The sequence below is a fragment of the Bombina bombina genome, chromosome 5, assembly GCF_027579735.1.
Source record: "Bombina bombina isolate aBomBom1 chromosome 5, aBomBom1.pri, whole genome shotgun sequence".
Classification (NCBI taxonomy): Eukaryota; Metazoa; Chordata; class Amphibia; order Anura; family Bombinatoridae; genus Bombina; species Bombina bombina.
In genome coordinates, this window is record NC_069503.1 from 837,308,135 (window position 1) to 837,331,223 (window position 23,089).

At 38.6% G+C, this 23,089-nt stretch overlaps 1 protein-coding gene across 2 annotated transcripts in view; it reads left to right on the forward strand.

Annotated features, from left to right (window-relative positions):
- COLEC12 (collectin subfamily member 12) overlaps positions 1 to 23,089 on the forward strand; it is a 254,612-nt gene that overhangs the window by 168,464 nt on the left and 63,059 nt on the right. For both annotated transcript variants that reach the window (XM_053714964.1, XM_053714965.1), the window contains exon 3: positions 14,898 to 15,020. In XM_053714964.1, coding sequence (XP_053570939.1) covers positions 14,898 to 15,020 — 123 coding nt within the window. The remainder of the gene's footprint in view (positions 1 to 14,897; positions 15,021 to 23,089) is intronic.

The following is a 23,089-nucleotide window of genomic DNA, read 5'->3' on the forward strand; positions in this document are numbered from 1 at the left end:
TCCAATAATACAGTTGTTGTTTTTAGATACATTTATATGGTATTTTGCATTTTTACAGGAGTAATCCTTTGTTAGACTTTTTAGCTTTATCTACCCATCTCCTCAGATCAATTAATACACAGAAACATTTTTATGTAGTTGAAATTTTCACCCAATATGTTTGTACAAACCATCGCCTAGATTTAGAGTTTTGCGTTAGAAGGGTTGCGTTAGCTATGCGTGTTTTTTTTCCCCCGCACCTTTTAAACAACGCTGGTATTTTGAGTTCTCAGAAGGGCTGTGTTAGGCTCCAAAAAGGGAGCGTAGAGCATAATTTACCGCCACTGCAACCCTCAATACTAGAGTTGCTTACGGACGCGGCCAGCTTCAAAAACGTGCTCGTGCACGATTCCCCCATAGGAAACAATAGGGCAGTTTGAGCTGAAAAAAAAAACTAACACCTGCAAAAAAGCAGCGTTCAGCTCCTAGCGCAGCCCCATTGTTTTCTATGGGGAAACACTTCCTAAGTCTGCATCTAACACCCTAACATGTACCCCGAGTCTAAACACCCCTAACCTTACACTTATTAACCCCTAATCTGCCGCCCCCGCTATCGATGACCCCTGCATATTATTTTTAACCCCTAATCTGCCGCTCCTTACACCGCCGCAACCTACGTTATCCCTATGTACCCCTAATCTGCTGCCCCTCTCACCGCCGACCCCTATATTATAATTATTATCCCCTAATCTGCCCCCTCCAACGTCGCCGCTACCTACCTACACTTATTAACCCCTAATCTGCCGACCGGACCTCACCGCTACTATAATAAATGTATTAACCCCTAATCCTCCTCACTCCAGACTCAAAAACCCTATAATAAATAGTATTAACCCCTAATCTGCCCTACCTAACTTCAAGTATTAACCCCTAATCTGCCGACTGGACCTCACCGCTACTATAATAAATATATTAACCCCTAAAGCTAAGTCTAACCCTAACCCTAACACCCCCCTAAATTAAATATAATTTAAATCTAACGAAATAAAATAAATCTTATTAAATAAATTAATCCTATTTAAAGCTAAATACTTACCTGTAAAATAAACCCTAATATAGCTACAATATAAATAATAATTATATTGTAGCTATTTTAGGATTAATATTTATTTTACTGGCAACTTTGTATTTATTTTAACTAGGTACAATAGCTATTAAATAGTTAATAACTATTTAATAGCTACCTAGTTAAAATAATTACAAAATTACCTGTAAAATAAATCCTAACCTAAGTTACAATTAAACCTAACACTACACTATCAATAAATTAATTAAATAAACTACCTACAATTATCTACAATTAAATCAACTAAACTAAATTACAAAAAAAACACTAAATTACAAAAAAAACAAACACTAAATTACAAAAAATAAAAAAATATTACAAGAATTTTAAACTAAAAAATGCCCTACCCTATTCTAAAATAAAAAATGTACAGCTCTTTTACCTTACCAGCCCTTAAAAGGGCCTTTTGCGGGGCATGCCCCAAAGAAAACAGCTCTTTTGCCTGTAAAAAAACATACAATACCCCCCCACACATTGCAACCCACCACCCACATACCCCTAATCTAACCCAACCCCCCTTAAAAAAACCAAACACTAAGCCCCTGAAGATCTCCCTACCGTATCTTCACCATGCCGGGTATCACCGATCCGTCCAGAAGAGGGTCCGAAGTCTTCATCCTATCCGGCAAGAAGAGGTCCAGAAGAGGCTCCGAAGTCTTCATCCTATCCGGCAAGAACAGGACATCCGGACCGGCAAACATCTTCATCCAAGCGACATCTTCTATCTTCATCCATCCGACGAGGAGCGGCTCCATCTTCATGACCTCCGGCGCGGAACATCCTCTTCTCCCGACGACTAGACGACGAATGAAGGTTCCTTTAAGGGACGTCATCCAAGATGGCGTCCCTCGAATTCCGATTGGCTGATAGGATTCTATCAGCCAATCGTAATTAAGGTAGGAAAAATCTGATTGGCTGATTGAATCAGCCAATCAGATGCAAGTTCAATCCGATTGGCTGATCCAATCAGCCAATCAGATTGAGCTCACATTCTATAGGCTGATTGGAACAGCCAATAGAATGCGAGCTCAATCTGATTGGCTGATTGGATCAGCCAATCGGATTGAACTTGAATCTGATTGGCTGATTCAATCAGCCAATCAGATTTTTCCTACTTTAATTTCGATTGGCTGATAGAATCCTATCAGCCAATCGGAATTCGAGGGATGCCATCTTGGATGACGTCCCTTAAAGGAACCTTCATTTGTCGTCTAGTCGTCGGGAGAAGAGGATGTTCCGCGCCGGAGGTCTTGAAGATGGAGCCGCTCCTCGTTGGATGGATGAAGATAGAAGATGCCGCTTGGATAAAGATGTTTGCCGGTCCGGATCTCCTCTTCTTGCTGGATAGGATGAAGACTTCGGAGCCTCTTCTGGACCTCTTCTTGCCGGATAGGATGAAGACTTCGGACCCTCTTCTGGACGGATCAGTGATACCCGGCATGGTGAAGATAAGGTAAGAAGATCTTCAGGGGCTTAGTGTTAGGTTTTTTAAGGGGGGTTTGGGTTAGATTAGGGGTATGTGGGTGGTGGGTTGTAATGTGGGGGGGGTATTGTATGTTTTTTTACAGGCAAAAGAGCAGTTTTCTTTGGGGCATGCCCCGCAAAAGGCCCTTTTAAGGGCTGGTAAGGTAAAAGAGCTGTAAAATTTTTATTTTAGAATAGGGTAGGGCATTTTTTTATTTTGGGGGACTTTGTTATTTTTTTAGGGGGCTTAGAGTAGGTGTAATTAGTTTAAAATTCTTGTAATTTTTTTATTTTTTGTAATTTAGTGTTTGTTTGTTTTTTGTAATTTAGTGTTTTTTTTTTTTGTAATTTAGTTTAGTTGATTTAATTGTAGATAATTGTAGGTAGTTTATTTAATTAATTTATTGATAGTGTAGTGTTAGGTTTAATTGTAACTTAGGTTAGGATTTATTTTACAGGTAATTTTGTAATTATTTTAACTAGATAGCTATTAAATAGTTCTTAACTATTTAATAGCTATTGTACCTAGTTAAAATAAATACAAAGTTGCCTGTAAAATAAATATAAATCCTAAAATAGCTACAATATAATTATTATTTATATTTTAGCTATATTAGGGTTTATTTTACAGGTAAGTATTTAGCTTTAAATAGGATTAATTTATTTAATAAGATTTATTTAATTTCGTTAGATTTAAATTAAATTTAACTTAGGGGGTGTTAGGGTTAGACTTAGCTTTAGGGGTTAATACATTTATTAGAGTAGCGGTGAGGTCCGGTCGGCAGATTAGGGGTTAATACTTGAAGTTAGGTGTCGGCGATGTTAGGGAGGGCAGATTAGGGGTTAATACTATTTATTATAGGGTTTTTTAGTCAGGAGTGAGGCGGATTAGGGGTTAATACATTTATTATAGTAGCGGTGAAGTCCGGTCGGCAGATTAGGGGTTAATAAGTGTAGGTAGGTAGCGGCGACGTTGGGGGGGGGGCAGATTAGGGGGTAATAAATATAATATAGGGGTCGGTGATGTTAGGGGCAGCAGATTAGGGGTACATAGGGATAATGTAGGTGGCGGCGGTGTGCGGTCGGCAGATTAGGGGTTAAAAAAAAATATTAGAGTGGCGGCGATGTGGGGGGACCTCGATTTAGGGGTACATAGGTAGTTTATGGATGTTAGTGTACTTTAGAGCACAGTAGTTAAGAGCTTTATGAACCGACGTTAGCCCATAAAGCTCTTAACTCCTGACTTTTTTCTGCGGCTGGAGTCTTGTCGTTAGAGTTCTAACGCTCACTTCAGCCAAGACTCTAAATACCGGCGTTAGAAAGATCCCATTGAAAAGATAGGATAAGCAATTGACGTAAGGGGATCTGCGGTATGGAAAAGTCGCGGCTGGAAAGTGAGCGTTAGACCCTTACCTACAAGACTCTAAATACCAGCGGTAGGCCAAAACCAGCGTTAGGATCCCCTAACGCTGGTTTTGACTGCTTACGCAGAACTTTAAATATAGGCGCATGTGTATTAAAAGAACATGAAACCCAAATTTTTTATTTCATGATATAGAAAGAGCAAGCAGTTTTTAACAACTTGATATTCTTAGCTGAAAAGCATTATCTAGATAGGCTCAGTAGCTGCTGATTGGTTGCTGCACATACATGCCTCCTGTGATTGGCTCTCCCATGTGCATTGCTCTTTCTTCAACAAAGGATATCTAAAAAATGAAGAAAATTAGATGATAGAAGTAAATTGGAAAGTTGTTTAAAATTGTATTCTCTATCTGAACCATGAAAGAAAAACATTGGGTTTAGTGTCCCTTTAAATAAGAAAAAACATGAATATAGTCTGCATACATTTCAGTCCTAAAGCTAAATCCGCAGAATGTTATCTGCTGACCTTAAATGTACTAAAAAAGCTGCACTCTTGGACACTGCAGAGAAGACAAAAAGCAACTGAATTATCCCTTGGGAACAAAACACAACAACATCAAACAGCACAGGGAGTGATTGGATGGCTTCACAGGTTTTTATGTGCTTGAGTCTACAATGATAGACAATAGGCAGCACCCCATCTTGGGGGACACAGCAAGTATTTTTTGTGATGAGGTCTGATTTGTTTGGCCAGATGTCTTCCCAGCAGTACTGGTGTGAAAACAAAGTATTTCTTACAGAGAATAAATGTTCCATAATATCAAACAGGGGCATCACTGACATATAATCACTTGTGTTGCCTAATTTGCCTTATTGCTGAATAAGACAGTTTACATGTATGTGAGTGTAAAGCTATATATATGTGTATATATATATATATATATATATATATATATATATATATATTTATTTATTTATAAAGAAAACATAGACAGACAAAATGGATAGATGACAATCTCTGGGGTAAGTCCAAAATGTGAAATTTCTGCGACCCCCACCCCCCTTAATGACTAGAGAATAAATTGCAAGTAAATCTAGGGTGATCATTTGTATAGTGAAGAATGTCCCATACTATCAACAAGGTGCATCACTAACATGTAATTATGTTAATCACGTTTGTTCCCTCATTTGCCTTATTGCTGAATAATACAGTTTGCGTGTGTGTATGCATGTTCATATAAGAAAAGAACTGCACTCACTGGATTTTTAAGTGTCAAATATCCAAAATTTAATTCATATCAGTGATGTTTCAGAGCCAACGACCCCTTCCTCAGTGTGTGCAGTTCTTTGCTTCATTTTGATATCAATTATTAACCTGGCACCCTGGTTGCTGACTTTATGAAGTGTGAGAGCAGATACCCCTGAGACTAGCTATATATTTGTAGGTCAGAGTTTGATCGAAGAGGACGGGCTGGGAATATTTGGAGATAAGAGAGGAAATATCGTTGGCAGTGAGGCTGTTGAGTGCTTTATAAGTTAATACTTTAAATTGTATTCTGGAGTGTATGGGGCGCCAATGTAGAGACTGGCAGAGCAGAGCAGCTGATATAGATCAGTGACTTCATGATATATACATCAATGCTCGTGCAATGATAACTGCAAAGCCGGGTGCCTGGTGTTTTATAAATGGGGGCCAATTTCACTTACATTTCTCATATCAGGACCAACTAAGCAGTACTTTAATTAGGGGTTTAACCCCATTGCAGGGTCAATAGTGTTAAAGTTATATGCTCTGCCACATTAGATCATGTACATTTTCCACTATAATAGCCCTTTAAAGGAAACTGATTTATTTGTAAATACATTTTTGAAAATTAAACTATGTTAAAGGGACAAAAAAAACAATTTCTTTCTTTCAGTATTTAGATAGAACATACCATTTTAAACAACTTTCCAATTTATTTATATTATCAAATCTGCTTCATTCATTTGATAACCATTGCTGATGTTGCAGCACTGCACTACTGAGAGCTAACAGAACACATCTAGTCAGCCAATCACAAGAGACAAATATGAGCAGGTACCAATTCCAAGCTAGCTCCCAGTAGTGTAGGATATGAACATATTCTTGTTCAACAATGGATACCAAGAGAACAAAGTTCATTTGAAAATAGAAGTGAATTTAAAAGTGTCTTAAAATGACATGCATTTTCTGAATCAAGCAAGTTGTATTTGGACTTTCCCTATCCCTTTAAGCACCTCAAAACTCAAGCTTAATATGATATATTTGCAGTATGAAAAGCCAAAACCTCTGAAACTCCTTGTGCAGTGGAGAAGACCATTTGAGAGAATTAAAAAGGCTTTTAGGCACATTTAAAAAGCTCCTTTTTTACATTAAACTCACATTAAGGGCTAGATTACAAGTGGAGCGCTAATTTATCGTGTGCCCGCAAACGGTGCACAATATATAATCAGCAATTACAAGTGGCTGGTTATTGAAACCACGTGTTTGCGATAGCAATTAGCGCTCAGCAAATTAACAAGAGACCAGATCTCTGGTTAATTTTAAAAAAATGTCCCAAATGCCCCCAAAATAGAATAGAACAACATACTACAAAAGGGATACCTAAGGGTCAATTTGTGAGGATAAGGAGGATATGTACAGAAGATAGAGATTACTTTAGCCATTCACTAAAATTAGTAGAAAGATTAACAAAAAGAGGCTATGATAGGAAAACACTAATGTCCCTTAGAACTGATGTAGCCAAAATTAAATGAAAAGATCTACTATATAAGAATAACAGGAAGGAAAGTAAAACCATACACAATGATAAGCTGAACTCTGAGAGCTGGAAAAGTAATAGTACAGTTTTGTCACTCAATGCAGCAACCAATTTAGCCAAATTAAAAATATTGTAAATAACAATTTAAAAATCCTTATGCTAGACGACAAACTAAAAAAATGCCTAATTGATGGCATTAAATTTGTATCTAGGAAGGCACTGACAGTAGGTAGCAAGGTAAATAATCCAATATGTATATACCAATTCTGCCCAAAGATCAAAAGAAACATGGTTATAGAAGAAAGGGTTTTTCAAGTGTGGTAAACATCCCTGTAATGTATGCCAGCACTGCAGTGTAGGAGATACGTTTACGTCTTCAACTAATAATACTAGTTACAATATTAGATATAGGATGGATTGTTGTTCCAAATATATTGTCTACCTGATTACCTGTCAGATTTGTAAACAACAGTATACAGTATGTACAAGTCGCTTTTTAAAGTATAGGATACGAGAGCATCTGACTTCACTAGAAAGGGATCCACCTAAAACACCTATTGCTAAACATTATTATAAACACTTTTGATCAAAACAAAAAGGCGTTTAAATTTCAAGCTATTGATTTTATACCTGCCAATAAAAGAGGAGGAGACAGATTTAGAAAACTGTTAGATAGAGAAGCTAAATGGATATTTAGGTTAGGAACCAAAGAACCAAAAGGAATCAATTCTAGATGGGATATAGACCTCTATCAAGGGAACTAGCATAAAGTTATAATAATGCCTAATATAGTTCTGATCTATATATAGAGTGTTTTAAACAAACATACTAGTTTGTCCTGTCTAACTCCCATTACAACATTAGTCAAGAACCGCTAGGTCAATAGCAATACTAGAGTAAGTTTATATACATTAATGAAATCTAATAAATTTATTTTTCTCCACAGTATACATCTAAGAAACAGTTTAGAGAATGTATAAAATAAACTTACGCCTAGATTTAGAGTTCTGCGTTAGCCGTCCAAACCAGCGTTAGGGGGTCCTAACGCTGGTTTTGGCCGCCCGCTGGTATTTAGAGTCAATCAGGAAAAAGGTCTAACGCTCACTTTTCAGCCGCAATTTTTCTATACCGCAGATCCCCTTACGTCAATTGTGTATCCTATCTTTTCAATGGGATCTTTCTAACGCTGGTATTTAGAGTCTTGGCTGAAGTGAGCATTAGAACTCTAACGACAAGACTCGAGCCGCAGAAGAAAGTCAGGAGTTGAGAGCTTTATGGGCTAATGCCGGTTCATAAAGCTCTTAACTACTGTGCTCTAAAGTACACTAACACCCATAAACTACCTATGTACCCCTAAACCGAGATCCCCCCACATCGCCGCCACTATAATAACATTTTTTAACCCCTAATCTGCCGACCGCACTCAGCCGCAACCTACATTATAGCTATGTACCCCTAATCTGCTGCCCCTAACATCGCCGACCCCTATATTATATTTATTACCCCCTAATCTGCCCCCCCCCAACGTCGCCGCTACCTACCTACACTTGTTAACCCCTAATCTGCCGACCGGACCTCGCCGCCACTATAATAAATGTATTAACCCCTAAACCGCCTCACTCCCGCCTCAAAAACCCTATAATAAATAGTATTAACCCCTAATCTGCCCTCCCTAACATCGCAGACACCTAACTTCAAGTATTAACCCCTAATCTGCCGATCGGACTTCGCCGCTACTATAATAAATGTATTAACCCCTAAAGCTAAGTCTAACCCTAACACTAACACCCCCCTAAGTTAAATATAATTTTTATCTAACGAAATAAATTAACTCTTATTAAATAAATTAATCCTATTTAAAGCTAAATACTTACCTGTAAAATAAACCCTAATATAGCTACAATATAACGAATAATTATATTGTAGCTATTTTAGGATTTATATTTATTTTACAGGCAACTTTGTATTTATTTTAACTAGGTACAATAGCTATTAAATAGTTAATAACTATTTAATAGCTACCTAGTTAAAATAATTACAAAATTACCTGTAAAATAAATCCTAACCTAAGTTACAATTAAACCTAACACTACACTATCAATAAATTAATTAACTAAACTATCTACAATTATCTACAATTAAATCAACTAAACTAAATTACAACAAAAAACAAAACACTAAATTACAAAAAATAAAAAAAGATTACAAGAATTTTAAACTAATTAAACCTACTCTAAGCCCCCTAAAAAAATAACAAAGCCCCCCAAAATTAAAAAAATGCCCTACCCTATTCTAAAATAAAAAGTTAACAGCTCTTTTACCTTACCAGCCCTTAAAAGGGCCTTTTACGGGGCATGCCCCAAAGAAAACAGCTCTTTTGTATTTAAATAAACATACAATACCCCCCCAACATTACAACCCACCAATCACATACCCCTAATCTAACCCAAACCCCCCTTAAAAAACCTAACACTAAGCCCCTGATGATCTCCCTACCTTATCTTCACCACGCCGGGTATCACCGATCCATCCAGAAGAGGGTCCGAAGTCTTCATCCTATCCGGCAAGAAGAGGTCAAGAAGAGGCTCCGAAGTCTTTATCCTATCTGGCAAGAAGAGGATATCCAGACTGGTAGACATGTTCATCCAGGTGGCGTCTTCTATCTTCATCCATCCGGCGCGGAGCGGGACCATCTTGAAGCAGCAGACGCGGATCCATCCTCTTCTTCCGGCGACTCCCGACGAATGAAGGTTCCTTTAAGGGACGTCATCCAAGATGGCGTCCCTCGAATTCCGATTGGCTGATAGGATTCTATCAGCCAATCGGAATTAAGGTAGGAAAAATCTGATTGGTTGATTAAATCAGCCAATCAGATTCAAGTTCAATCCGATTGGCTGATCCAATCAGCCAATCATATTGAGCTTGCATTCTATTGGCTGATCGGAAGAGCCAATAGAATGCAATCTCAATTTGATTGGCTGATTGGATCAGCCAATCGGATTGAACTTGAATCTGATTGGCTGATTGGCGGTAAATTATGCTCTACGCTCCCTTTTTGGAGCCTAACACAGCCCTTCAGAGAACTCTAAATACCAGCGTTATTTAAAAGGTGCGGGGGAAAAAATACACGCGTAGCTAACGCACCCCTTCTAACGCAAAACTCTAAATCTAGGTGTAAGTTTGTACATATACAAAAATCAGGTGTGAAGTATAACTTGGTTTTAAACCTCTGTGCTGTGACTTCAACAACGGCCAAACAAGGTTCAATAGCGTCATTTAGCAATTTTATTGAGAACTACACATAATTACTATATGAGAAAACTCTCAACTACAATAAGTAACATGTATTGTTTCTCATGATAAGAAAAAATACCGCTACACTAAAGCAATGCTATTGTTGTATCTTATATTTTCCAATTGGATACAATTTGTTATAAACTTTTTGTAGACAACACTACGTTTTTCTAGCCGTAATTGCAGTTACAACACATATAGTGGTTTTAATCACAATTTAGTTTTACAGTTGTTTATTTGAATGTTATATTTATTATGCACTTTAAAGTATGTTGTACCTGAGACAAATCCAGGATCTTTATTTACACTATCCTCAGTTACACGGCTGTGGGACCCCTGTGCTTCTCATGACTTCAATTACCACATTGCTGCTAATAGCTGTATAGGTTATTGGACTGGAAGTGTAACTGAGGATAGTGTAAATAAAGATCCTGGATTTATCTCAGGTACTGCCAAAGCTCAGGTGCACCAGACACCATCATGTGTTAATGAGACCCAGCTGCCGGCAGGGAGAGGGTTCACGGCACTAATCCCTCATTAACACCATGCACGCTTGCTACTGATATTCAGATTTCCTGCTGCCACTATCACCCACCAATTGTTCTAATCCCCTGGGCAATACAATGAAGCTTTGGCAGGACCTGAGACAAATCCAGGATCTTTATTTACACTATCCTCAGTTACAGTTCCAATAACCTGTGCGGCTGTCAGCAGCAATGTGGTAATTGAAGTCATCAGAAGCACAGCGGTCCCACAGCAGTTGTAAAAACTGCTGTGGGATCGCTGTACTTCTGATGACTTCAATTACCACTCCAACTGCTGTGGGACACTGGTGACCTGCATAGAACAATCGCTATGGTACTGAGTGGTTTGTTTTCTTCCTGACTGCAAATGCCCCCTTGACAAAACCGGCGCATTGAGCATGCGCAAAACAGAGGAACGCGCAAGATCGACTTGGAACACTCACTGGAAGCTGGAGGGTGACATCAGGACAGGAGGGGTCAGGCGGCTATTTCAAAATGGCCTGAGGTGAAATAGTACGTGGTTTTACTTGCAAACTATATTTAGAGCATTATTGGCTTACAGTTTGCTGTCAACATTGTTAAATACATTATCTAAATATGTAAAAATAATTTTTAGGTTGACTTGCCCTTTAACATATAATTAGATATGTATATAAGCATATACATATATATTTACATTTGCTGTCATCGCTGTGCTACTTACCCCCTTTGCTGCGTTTTGGTTCTGTGCAGTGCATGACAGCATCAGAACAAAGTTCCCATTGGAGCCTTTGGAAGCATTGCTCTTGTGAGCGCAATGCTTCCCAGCAATGCGAACACAAGCTTGCATTCGCATTGCTGTCAACTTGTAATAGCAGCGCACATTAGTGTGCTCTGGTATTACTCAGTGAAGCACAAATATCACGTTCACAAAAGCGATATTTAGTGCTCCACTTGTAATCTGGCCTAAAGATCTGGCATTTTTGTGTAGGTATGTGGTGCTGGAATCTTGTGTTGCAGAAAAATTTGGAGGCACTTCAGTTACTTTAAAGTTCACTTTCATGTGTTAAGAAACATTGAACTTAAAATGATTTATTTGCAAAATGGGAACAAAAACTCACGAAACTTCTAGGATAGGCTTGTGCTATGAAATACTTGAGCTGTGTTAAAGTCCCTAAATTACTGATACTGATTTATATAGAGTAATGTTTAGAGAAAGGATTATGGGTATAGGGAATAGCACAAATACATGCTAAAAATAAAGAATAGTGAAGATAAACTATCCTTATGATTAATCCTTGACATTGTAGGTAAACGATTAAAGTCTATTGTCTTTTTATCTGTCAGCTAATTATTATTATTTGTTATCGTTTTTTTTTATTAAGCGCCAACATATTACACAGCGCTGTAACATTAATTATGTATTCAACCACTAAATCAATGAGGAGTATGTATGAATTATGTTTGTTCAAGATAAATAAAAAAGGCAAGAATATTTAATATTTTTACGTCAGGGACATAACTGTTACAGAGCACTCATAATAGGGATAAACTAAGGGTCAGTGTATTTTAGTCTCTTATAATAAACTTTATTAAGGGCATTGAGTGATGTTTATGAGTTGGACCATGCAGAGCTTACTTCTAGATTAATTTGTTTTGCTGATTCTGTGGATTTTATGACGGCCCCAAACTTAGTAAATTTTACTTGACAAATAAGTAGATGGGTTTTTTTAGATAAATTAGCAGTAAGGATTTACAATAAAAAAATGTTGCACTTTGTTATTATATATATATATATATATATATATATATATATTATACATTTTATTGCAAATCATCTCAAGATAGAAATAAAAACATGTTTACCGTTAAATAATCTTTTTATTTCCTGTAATTTTGTTGTATGATGCAATATATTATCTTTGTATCTGATATGATTTGTGTCGTTACAGGGAAATTAGATTTCCTTATTTTATCACTTTCTGTATACACACATGCTTCTTTATATTATCTCTGTCTGTATACCAAAGCCCAATACTTGAAACAATTGAAAATTACCATTTTATTACCTATCTATCTTACCTCCCACTTCTGCTGTCTATGCTTACACAGGTTTTCTATAGACAATACTTAAAGGGATACTAAACACAAATTGATTCAGATAGAGCACGCAATTTTAAGCAACTTTATAATTTACTCCTATTATCATTTTTCTTCCCTTAGTATCTTTATTTGAAAAGCAAGAATGTAAAGCTTAGGAGCTGGCTCATTATTGTTTCAGCACCAGGGTAGCGCTTGCTGATTGGTGGCTACATTTAGCCACCAATCCGCAAGCACTACCCAGGGTGCTGAACCAGCTTCTATGCTTAGATTCCTGCTTTTTCATATAAAGATAGCAAGATAATGAAGAAAAATTGATAATAGGAGCAATTAGAAAGTTGCTTAAAACTGCATGCTCAATCTGAATCATGAAAGAAAAAAAATGGGGTTTAGCACCCTTTAAGTGTAGAAACTTTCAGTTTAAGTAAGGATACCACGGGCAAATACAGCTATTTCAAATGCTGAAATAAAGATAAATGACCTTATTGTAAGTAATTTTATTCGCTCCTGCAGGTAAAATGGATCATTAGGTATAACCAAAAGGGGAGACAAAAAATAGGATACGCTGTCCCTTTGCATATAGCTTGACAAAGTTTCTTTATAGTAATTATTTTCATTGTTACATACCAGGTTAGTCAGCAAATATAAAATACTAGCCCAAAAGCACGTGTACACGGGCTATTTTTTGCAGTACAGCGGTCCCAGCCCTTGCTCTCTCTCTCTCCCCTCTCTTTTACTCTCTCCCCCCTCTCTTTTACTCTCTCTCTCTCCCCCCTCTCTTTTGCTCTCTCTCTCCCCCCTGTCTTTTGCTCTCTCTCTCCTCCCTCTCTTTTGTTCTCTGTCTCCCCCTCTCTTTTGCTCTCTCTCTCCCCCCTCTCTTTTGCTCTCTCTCTCCCCCCTCTCTTTTGCTCTCTCTCCCCCTCTTTTGCTGTCTCTCTCCCTCTCTTTTGCTCTCTCTCTCTCTCCCTCTCTTTTGCTCTCTCTCTTCCCCCTCTCGTTTGCTCTCTCTCCTCTTGTTTGCTCTCTCTCTCCTCTCTTTTGCTCTCTCTCCCCCTCTCTTCTGCGCTCTCTCCCCCTCTCTTTTGTGCTCTCTCCCCTCTCTTTTGCGCTCTCTCACCCTCTCTTTTGCGATCTCTCCCCCTCTCTTTTGCTCTCTCTCCCCCCTCTCTTTTGTGCTCTCTCCCCCCTCTCTTTTGCGATCTCTCCTCCTCTCTTTTGCGCTCTCTCTCCCCTCTCTTTTACGCTCTCCCCCCCCCTCTCTTTTGCGCTCTCTCCCCCTCTTTTGCACTCTCTCCCCCTCTCTTTTGTGCACTCTCCCCCCTCTCTTTTGTGCACTCTCCCCCCTCTCTTTTGTGCTTTCTCCCCCCTCTCTTTTGTGCTCTCTCCCCCCTTGCTTTTGTACTCTCTCCCCCTCTCTTTTGCTGTCTCTCTCCCCCCTCTCTTTTGCTGTCTCTCTCCCCCCTCTCTTTTGCTGTCTCTCTCCTCCCTCTCTTTTGCTGTCTCTCGCCCTCTCTTTTGCTGTCTCTCTCCCCCCTCTCTATTGCTGTCTCTCTCCCCCCTCTCTTTTGTGCTCTCTCCCACTCTCTTTTGCTGTCTCTCTCCCCCTCTCTTTTGCTGTCTCTCTCCCTTCTCTCTCTTTTGCTGTCTCTCTCCCCCTCTCTCTTTTGCTGTCTCTCTCCCCCCTCTCTTTTTCTGTCTCTCTCCCCCTCTCTCTTTTGCTGTCTCTCTCCCCCCTCTGTTTTGCTGTCTCTCTCCCCCCTCTCTTTTGCTGTCTCTCTCCCCCCTCTCTTTTGCTGTCTCTCTCCCCCCTCTCTTTTGCTGTCTCTCTCCCCCTCACTCTTTTGCTGTCTCTCTCTCCCTCTCTCTATCCCCCCTCTTCTGCTCTCTCTATTCATCCTCTTCTATTCTCTCTATCCCCCCTCTTTAGAGCTCTCTGTCTCTCTGCAGCCCCGGCATCTGGCCCCGCCCGGGTCACGCCCGACCACGCTCGCGTCACACCCGGCCACTCCCATGTCGCACCCGCCCGGCCTCGCCCACTCCACCACACGATGCCAGGTCAGTTAGAAGGCCAGGTGTGTTTGTCCTCGCGCGCAGTCTCTACTGCGCATGACAGCTTTGGACAAACATACTTGGCCTTTTATTATATAGGATATTAATGTAAAGTAGACTTTTGAAAATTATCTACATAAACCAATAAAGATTTTCGAGCAGCTTATGTATAGCTTAGAGTTTAATGTCAAGTTAATTTATTAACTTTTTCATTTATATATTTTTTTTCTTTTTTAGGTATTCAAGAAGGCACACAGTGTACAAAATGTAAAAACAACTGGGCCCTGAAGTTTTCTATCATATTGCTTTACGTGTTGTGCGCTTTACTTACAATTACAGTCTCTATTTTAGGATACAAAGGTAAGTGTTTATTTGTTTTGTTTTTTAAATCTCCAGTTTTAAAAATGAATAGCAGATGGATTTATTGAAAACAAATCATAAGTGGCATTCTTTAATAAATAATCTGAAAACAAGTGTGACACATTTTCTTTTTGACCTTGAACACATTTTTTAGGAAATTCTGGTTAATGGAATATTTTCAGTTAAAATAAAACAAATTTTCTTCATATAAATATATATATATATATATATATATATAGAGAGAGAGAGAGAGAGAGATACAGTATATGTACAGTATATATATACATATATATATATATCCCGTGTGTATCTGCATTCTCAATTCTGCTGGGCCATCAACCAGGGTGCAAAGTCAGTATTTTTTTTTTTCCATATTATTATTTTATTGAGGTTCAATGCAGGTATACAATTTGCATACGTCAGAAAACATACAAAATACATTTGTCTATAATCAGGGTAGAGGAACAAAACAAATAAGAGGAACATTACATAATCATATGCTAAATATCAATATTATTACAATATATAGCTCCTACTGTCAAAACTTTATACCCTCCAGATATCTTCTGAGGTCCCTCTTGGACCTCCTAACACTATTAGTAAATGTATGTAATGGGAGGTAGTTATGTACCGTAGGAGACCACTTATGGGACTCAATTAGGGAACCTCAGTGTATTTTTCTTGTGCATAACTCTATGTCCCAGAGACTGGAAGCTCTAGAAAATGTAGCTATGATATAAGAACATATAGGGTGGGAGGGGAATATTGTTAATATGTAGGTCTACTCTTGAAACAGATATATATATGATCTCAATATAGGCTAGGTTAATACTAAACCAGCACCATCAGGAGTAATAGAATAGTTATATACTTTGATTGAACAGCTGCAAATAGCAGAGAGCATAGAACATTGTAACTACTCAGTAGAGGGGAATTGTGTCTTAAATCCTAGTATATTATTTTAGAGTCTGACCATCTGTGTAGATTCTATTACAGGTTTACATTTTGAGTCAGCTCCTAGAATACACTTGGGTTTTCCATACCGCAGTGATTATTCAATGTTACAAGACTCATGCACGACAATAGAACCTATAACGCAAAATGGACATTTGATGTTCCTAAAGATAGATTAAGCTAGAGTGCATAAACTTATACTGAGGGGTTAGGGTAACCCATGTAAAATAATCCCTGATGTAAAACGTTTAAAACTGTAAGCACTAACAAGTAGAGTACATAACTAACAGCTAGACAAGGGTGGTCCCCAATAAACATTTTCAAAGTAAAACAGGAACAGTTCTAGTGAGATCTGAAACTTTGGGCGATCATGTTATTAATCAGGGATACAGTATATGAAGTCCTTCAGAACAAATTTACATGATCTCTAAACATCAGGCTCGATAATCTCGGTAAGGGACCGTATACTGAAGGATAGTAGGGAACAGATACACATATAACAAACAGATCATTGTCAACTTAACGCTAACTGAACATTTCTAAGGAAAAAGAAGACAAAGAAAATACAGTTCTTATAGCTAATTAACTGTAGCCAATCGAATAGGTATTGCTTACACCAGGCTGCTGTATAAGCGTAGAATGCATGTTTTGTCGTTCTTAGTAATATACTGTCCACCTAAAAAACAACGAATATTACACAGAGCTGGAAACAGGCAATCCCCCTCCAATCTGTCTCCTCCATTAAGCAGATCAGCCAATTCCGACTTTGAAAGTTCTTAGGTATGCTGCGATAGGGAGAAGGCCACTCCGTACATCCAAGGCTAGCAGTATGTCACTACATTGAGACCCGATGCAGCTTAAAGATTGAATACATGGTCCCACTACTTGTCGGCCATTCTGTGACCGTAGCATGACAGGCCGCAAATTGTGGGTTATGTCTGGTTCCTCCCGGCTTATTACAAAGCCAGCCATCTTACCCAGCAAGTTAAAGCGCAGTCTGTGGAGCCTGTCACCATTATTCAGAGAAGCTTCAGTATCAGGTCGGTCATCCTCGGTCACGAACTGTGTATCGCCTCTTGCATCGGTCTCACATACCATGCGTCCAATTAGATCTGTGGACACTCCGTGGCGCCTCTGCGTCAATGATGTGGTAAGTTGGGGAGCCTGGGATATCTCTAGCCCAGTACTCCCGGTCCAGCTGTCATCCAGTTTTGCCGATCCTCCCCTGCCATGTCCACAGAACATGTCACCAAAATTCAGCGGAGCTCCAGGACTGGCACTGCTACCTTCCGTCACCGACTGTAAATCCCCTCTCACATCTGCTCCATGTGTAAGCGTAGCCTGTCACTCTGGGTGTCAAAATGCTGTATAGGAGCCATGTCTTGACATGCTGCGATCAGTCGCTGCTCCAGTCTAAGGAACTGTGCCTCTAAGAGTTCAATGATTACCTTTTCACTTAGGGGTAACGCCATCTTAATCCCGTGGGTAGAGAACTCTGTTGTCAAGAGTTAAATGCAATTGTATGTTATACAGTTGAGTTGTACAACCGATGGTGCTAGATATCGCAATAAGGGAGTTCATGGGTCAGCACATTTGGCTGATTAAACTGACTAGTCAGAAAATTGGGGGGTACTAGGCCTCTGCTGCGCACCTTCTCTATTCCGGTCTGCTTATGTCTATTAATATGTAAAAGTCACACGAATCTGTTCCGTAGGGAATGCTAGTCACAGTTCTTCTGAAGGGAACAGGATACGGAAGGTATTGGAGAGATAATCAGCAGAATATTCAGCTCCTATGTTCAGACATATCTTAAACAGCAGCCATCTTGGTCGGTGGTTAGACACGCCCCGCAAAGTCAGTATTTTAATAGCAAACTTCTTCAATCAAGGACTGCACTCAGTGGATTTGAATACAAAATTACTTCTTTATTGTGGTAACGTTTCGGGGTTCACAGACCCCTTCCTCAGACCAGACATTAGTGCAAGTGAACAAAGTGCTAAGCCCCACCCATCAATCAATTACAAGAAATTGCGCCAAAACTGTGTTTCCCTGACAACATCATAGTTGCCAGGTTACTACCATATACACATTTATGCAAACAGGGAAACCTTTAAAACTTTAGCGCATCTTCATCACCAATATTGAAAATAAAGAATAAAAAATACAGGATAAACAACAGTGTATTAAACATAATAGTGTATAGATATCACTCAATTGTATTTTTTTTTTTTTTTTTAAAACAGCCTTCTACAGAAATCAAAAACACTAGCTAATCAGTGTCAATCCATATTTAGGTTTGTTGTATATCATGTGTCAATAATCTAATATTGGGTTATTGGCTACAATCAGGTGGCTGTATGTCTATGCGTATCATAGTATCAAGAATAACCGTTGTGTATATGTCAGATAGTTGAAAAACATGTGCTACTAGAAACATGAGTCAATCCCATAATCAGTACAGGTATTCTTAGACACATAGCTTAGAAAAACAGCCCCGCTTGAAATAAGCTTAAAACTCAGCCGTTAAGCATAGCATATGTAATGACTCGTTTGTGATCCATACCTGCATAAAGCAAACTAGCTTTGTATATTCCCGTATGCTGCTAGGCAACCTCCTGTAGAGTCTCATTGAAACAGGCGCGGATTTTACAGACCCGACGTTTGCGTGGCCCTAGGTATGCACACATGGCTAATTTGCATAAATCCCTGACGTGGCATTCAGACACAGAGCGCTTTGGGACTGTATTGCCGACGTCTGCGTGGCCCTAGGTATGCACACATGTCTAATTTGCATAAATTGATGACGTGTCATTCAGACACAAAGCGCTTTGGGACTGTGTTGCGTCCGATTGCTGTTAGTGTAATCAGTGCCTGTTTCTAGTGAAAAAATACCCCATCAGGAGCGGATCTCTATATCAATGCAAACTAAGCCTCTTAGCAGTTGTAGCCTTGATGTGTATCAAACAGCATAGTTACGTTTGTGCACACTCATGTGTATTCAATATTGTCTAAAATCATAGATGGGTAAGCGTATGTCTCAAAAATGAGTATGTTCCCAATCTGTTGTCACAGGGGAATACAACATTTAGACTCTACAGGAGGTTGCCTAGCAGCATACGGGAGTATACAAAGCTAGTTTGCTTTATGCAGGTATGGATCACCAAACGAGTCATTACATATGCTATGCTTAAGGGCTGAGTTTTAAGCTTATTTCAAGCGGTGACGTTTTTCTAAGCTATGTGTCTAGGAATACCTGCACTGATTATGGGATTGACTCATGTTTCTAGTAGCACTTGTTTTTCAACTATCTGACATATACACAACGGTTATTCTTTTTTTTTTTTTATTAAATCATTTTTTTATTGAGGCATAAATACATGACAACAAATAAACGACAAAGGTAGAGAAATTACATCAATCGCTATATCTTCTCATAAAGTTCAATGTGTTGCATGTCAAGAATAGTAAACATAGATTGAAAATAAGCCTCAAGTTTTCCATGTTTGTAGCTAATAAACTAGAACATTTTCAAACAACATTTTGAGTCAAAACAATTTGAATAATATAGACTTGTTATATACAGTGCATATTTAACAACAAAACTACACTTGAGATTTATTTGTACACTGTGTGATCTGTTTACACTCATATTACTACATTTTTCACATGTCTCACAAAGTAAATTCTCTGTGTAACTTTTGAATAAAAACTAGTGAAGTATACTTAAGTACTTATAAAAAGTATATCTCAAACCGAGGGTAATTGTAGTGTATGGTTTATACTCTGTTTTATATAGCTTTACACTGCCGTGAAAAAATATATGAATATAAAAAAAGGAAATATAGAGCTTAGGTATTATAAAGTATATTGTTATTAAATGCGGTCATTCTCAATGGAAACCGCCAAATAAGTGCCTGGTCTAAATCATAGAGAACCAGAACACTATATATGGGTGGGGGGGGGAGGTAGGAGACCAACCAATTTATATTTTGTAAATATTCTTGTAAGCTCAGGGGGGGAGGTGTAGGGTTAAGTAGTATTAATTGTATTGGGTACAACATTATGAGGAGTTCATTTTCCTGTATGGGAATGAAGTGTCTCTCCTAAAAACCAGTTACGTTGATATGTAAGAAGAGAGCAAAAGCACATATGTAATATCCCTATAGCTCCATTATGATAGTGCATCCGTTTCTACAGCAAAAGATATAACATGGCCTACCCTTACGCTGAAAACTCATAAATATATCTTTTTAGCTGAGTGTGGGCCCTACACCCAGCAACATAAGTTAGCAGCTACAAGGATAGAAAGCTACCAATACTAAGTGAAACCAGTAACATAAGCATGACAGTCTATATAGGAATCATATGGTGAGTAGCAGGGTGCAGACATGAAACGCTACCAGACTCTTAATATAGAGTAAGGTATTGGCTATAGCGTTTTACAGATTAGACATTACCCAAATTATCAAGCAGGAACACAAGATTAGGTGCATTTTCTTGACAAATGAGGTCTTTGTCTCTAGTTATAAAATATGAAATATACTTAAGCTCCCTGTATATATAAAAAAAGAAAAAACTAACACCACACCCCATGTCCAGCGCAACTGACATAATATGTAGATAAATAATAACAGGGAGTGCCGGAATATGTACTATGATAACCTGTAAAATATCCTGGGTGTATAATAAACAAATGTATGCTATACACATTACAAAGTCCAGCATTAAAGAAATTGAAAAAAAAAAAAAGTCACTCTCTGGAAACCTCGCCACTACCCTCATGTGAGCTTATGTCCTGTGTTTAGCCGATTAGCTCCTTGTAGTCCTTTAGCCAATGCCTGTTTTGAAGTCGCCTGGTGCCAAGGATGATAACGTAGTTGGTTCTGTGTAAGAAAGGTTAAGCCATGGATCAATAGCGCGGCCTGAGTCACATACCATATGGAGAAGTTGGCGGGGTAGCTGGGAAGTGGCAGCCATGCGTGAGTCTCCCGCCCAAAGCCATCCTTTAATGCGATGAAGGGTGTCTGTCAGCGGTGCCTCTTCTACATCCTTGTAGAGCGCATCTAGTTGTGGCTCCTGTAATATGGAAGCGGAACCTAGTTCTCTGCCAGCAATCTCCTTCTTACTATAGTGCAATAAGAAATGTCCTGGTGTTAGGGTTAAAGATGGTGCCTGCCTCGGGCCAAACGTATCTGCCGCGCTCGTATTTTCACAAGTAGTTAGAGCATCCGAAGCAGTATTATGAACAATGAGAGGTCTGAAAGCCTCAGTTACTGCCTCTAAAAGAGCTTCATTGTGCCGGTCCAGTAGGTCCTTTAGCTGAATTAGAAGGAGCGCGGCCATGTTTTCATATACCCAATATCTCCTCAGAAGGTAGAGAGCAGGAGTTGAGAGAAAACAAGATGTTTAGCGTTGCAAAGTTCTTCCAATAATAACCACAAGATAGCTTGCAATATGGATCTCTAAGATAGAGTTATAAATGACTAGTATAGATGGTATAAACTTTATAATTATAGTGTATGGCAGGAGCTCCTGAGATATGCGACTTGTTCCTTTGATAGCTGGCTCCGCCCCCCACAACGGTTATTCTTAATACTATGATATACATAGACATACAGCCACCTGATTGTAACCAATAACCCAATATTAGATTATTGACACATGATATACAACAAACCTAAATATGGATTGACACTGATTAGCTAGTGTTTTTGATTTCTGTAGAAGGCTGGTTTTTTAAAAAAAATACAATTGAGTGATGTCTATACACTATTATGTTTAATACACTGTTGTTTATCCTGTATTTTTTATTTTTTATTCTTTATTTTCAATATTGGTGATGAAGATGCACTGAAGTTTTAAAGGTTTCCCTGTTTGTTTGTATAAATGTGTATATGATAGTAACCTGGCAACTATGATGTTGCCAGGGAAACACAGTTTTGGCGCAATTTCTTGTAATTGGTGGGTGGGGCTTAGCACATTTAAAATGCACTTTGTTCACTTGCACTAATGTCTGGTCTGAGGAAGGGGTCTCTGAACCCCAAAACGTTACCACAATAAAGAAGTAATTTTGTATCCAAATCCAGTGAGTGCAGTCCTTGATTGAAAAAGTTTGATATATATATATATATATATATATATATATATAATCCCACGTGGGGCCCGCACTCACTTTTTAATAGCACAACTGCCCAGGGTGCTTAAAAATTGAAAATAGATAGCACCAGTAGAAAGCACTCACCGGGTATTTAACAATTAATAAATCAAACTTTAATTATACATAGTAACTTTTCAGGGGTATTAGTAGGGTTGCCACCAGTCCCTTAAAATACTGAACACTTATAGGTTAAACATGCTGCAGGGTGTGCAGGGAGGAATATGAATAGTGCTGTCCATAAACACAATACATGTTCCTCCCTGCACACCCTGCAGCATGTGTAACTCTTAAGTGTCCAAGAAAACATGGATGAGGTGGCAACCCTAGGTATTAGCCCCATCCTAACACCCTCAAAACGTTACTATGTATGATTAAAGTTTGATTAATTAATTGTTAAAGAGCTGGTGAGTGCTTTCTACTGGTGCTATAAATATATTGCATAAATATGGTTTTACATATTTTCACCTACTTGACTGCAAAGGGCTCCAATGCACCTATACTATATATATATATATATATATATATATATATATATATATGTGTGTGTGTTTATAAGTGTACATATATAGCTTTTATTTTAGTACTGGCAGAGTTTCTGCCAGTACTTAAGATGGCGGGGACAATTGTGGGGTGGGGGAGGGAAGAGAGCTGTTTGGGAGGGATCAGGGGGTCTCATGTTTTAGGTGGGAGGCTGAGCTCTACACTAAAGCTAAAATTAACCCTGCAAGCTCCCTACAAGCTACATAATTAACCCCTTCACAGCTAGCCATAATACACGTGTGAAATGCAGCGGCATTTGGCGACCTTCTAATTACCAAAAAGCAACGCCAAAGCCATATATGTCTGCTATTTATGAACAAAGGGGATCCCAGAGAAGCATTTACAACCATTTTTGCCATAATTGCACAAGCTGTTTGTAAATGATTTCAGTGAGAAACCTACAATTGTGTAAAATTTA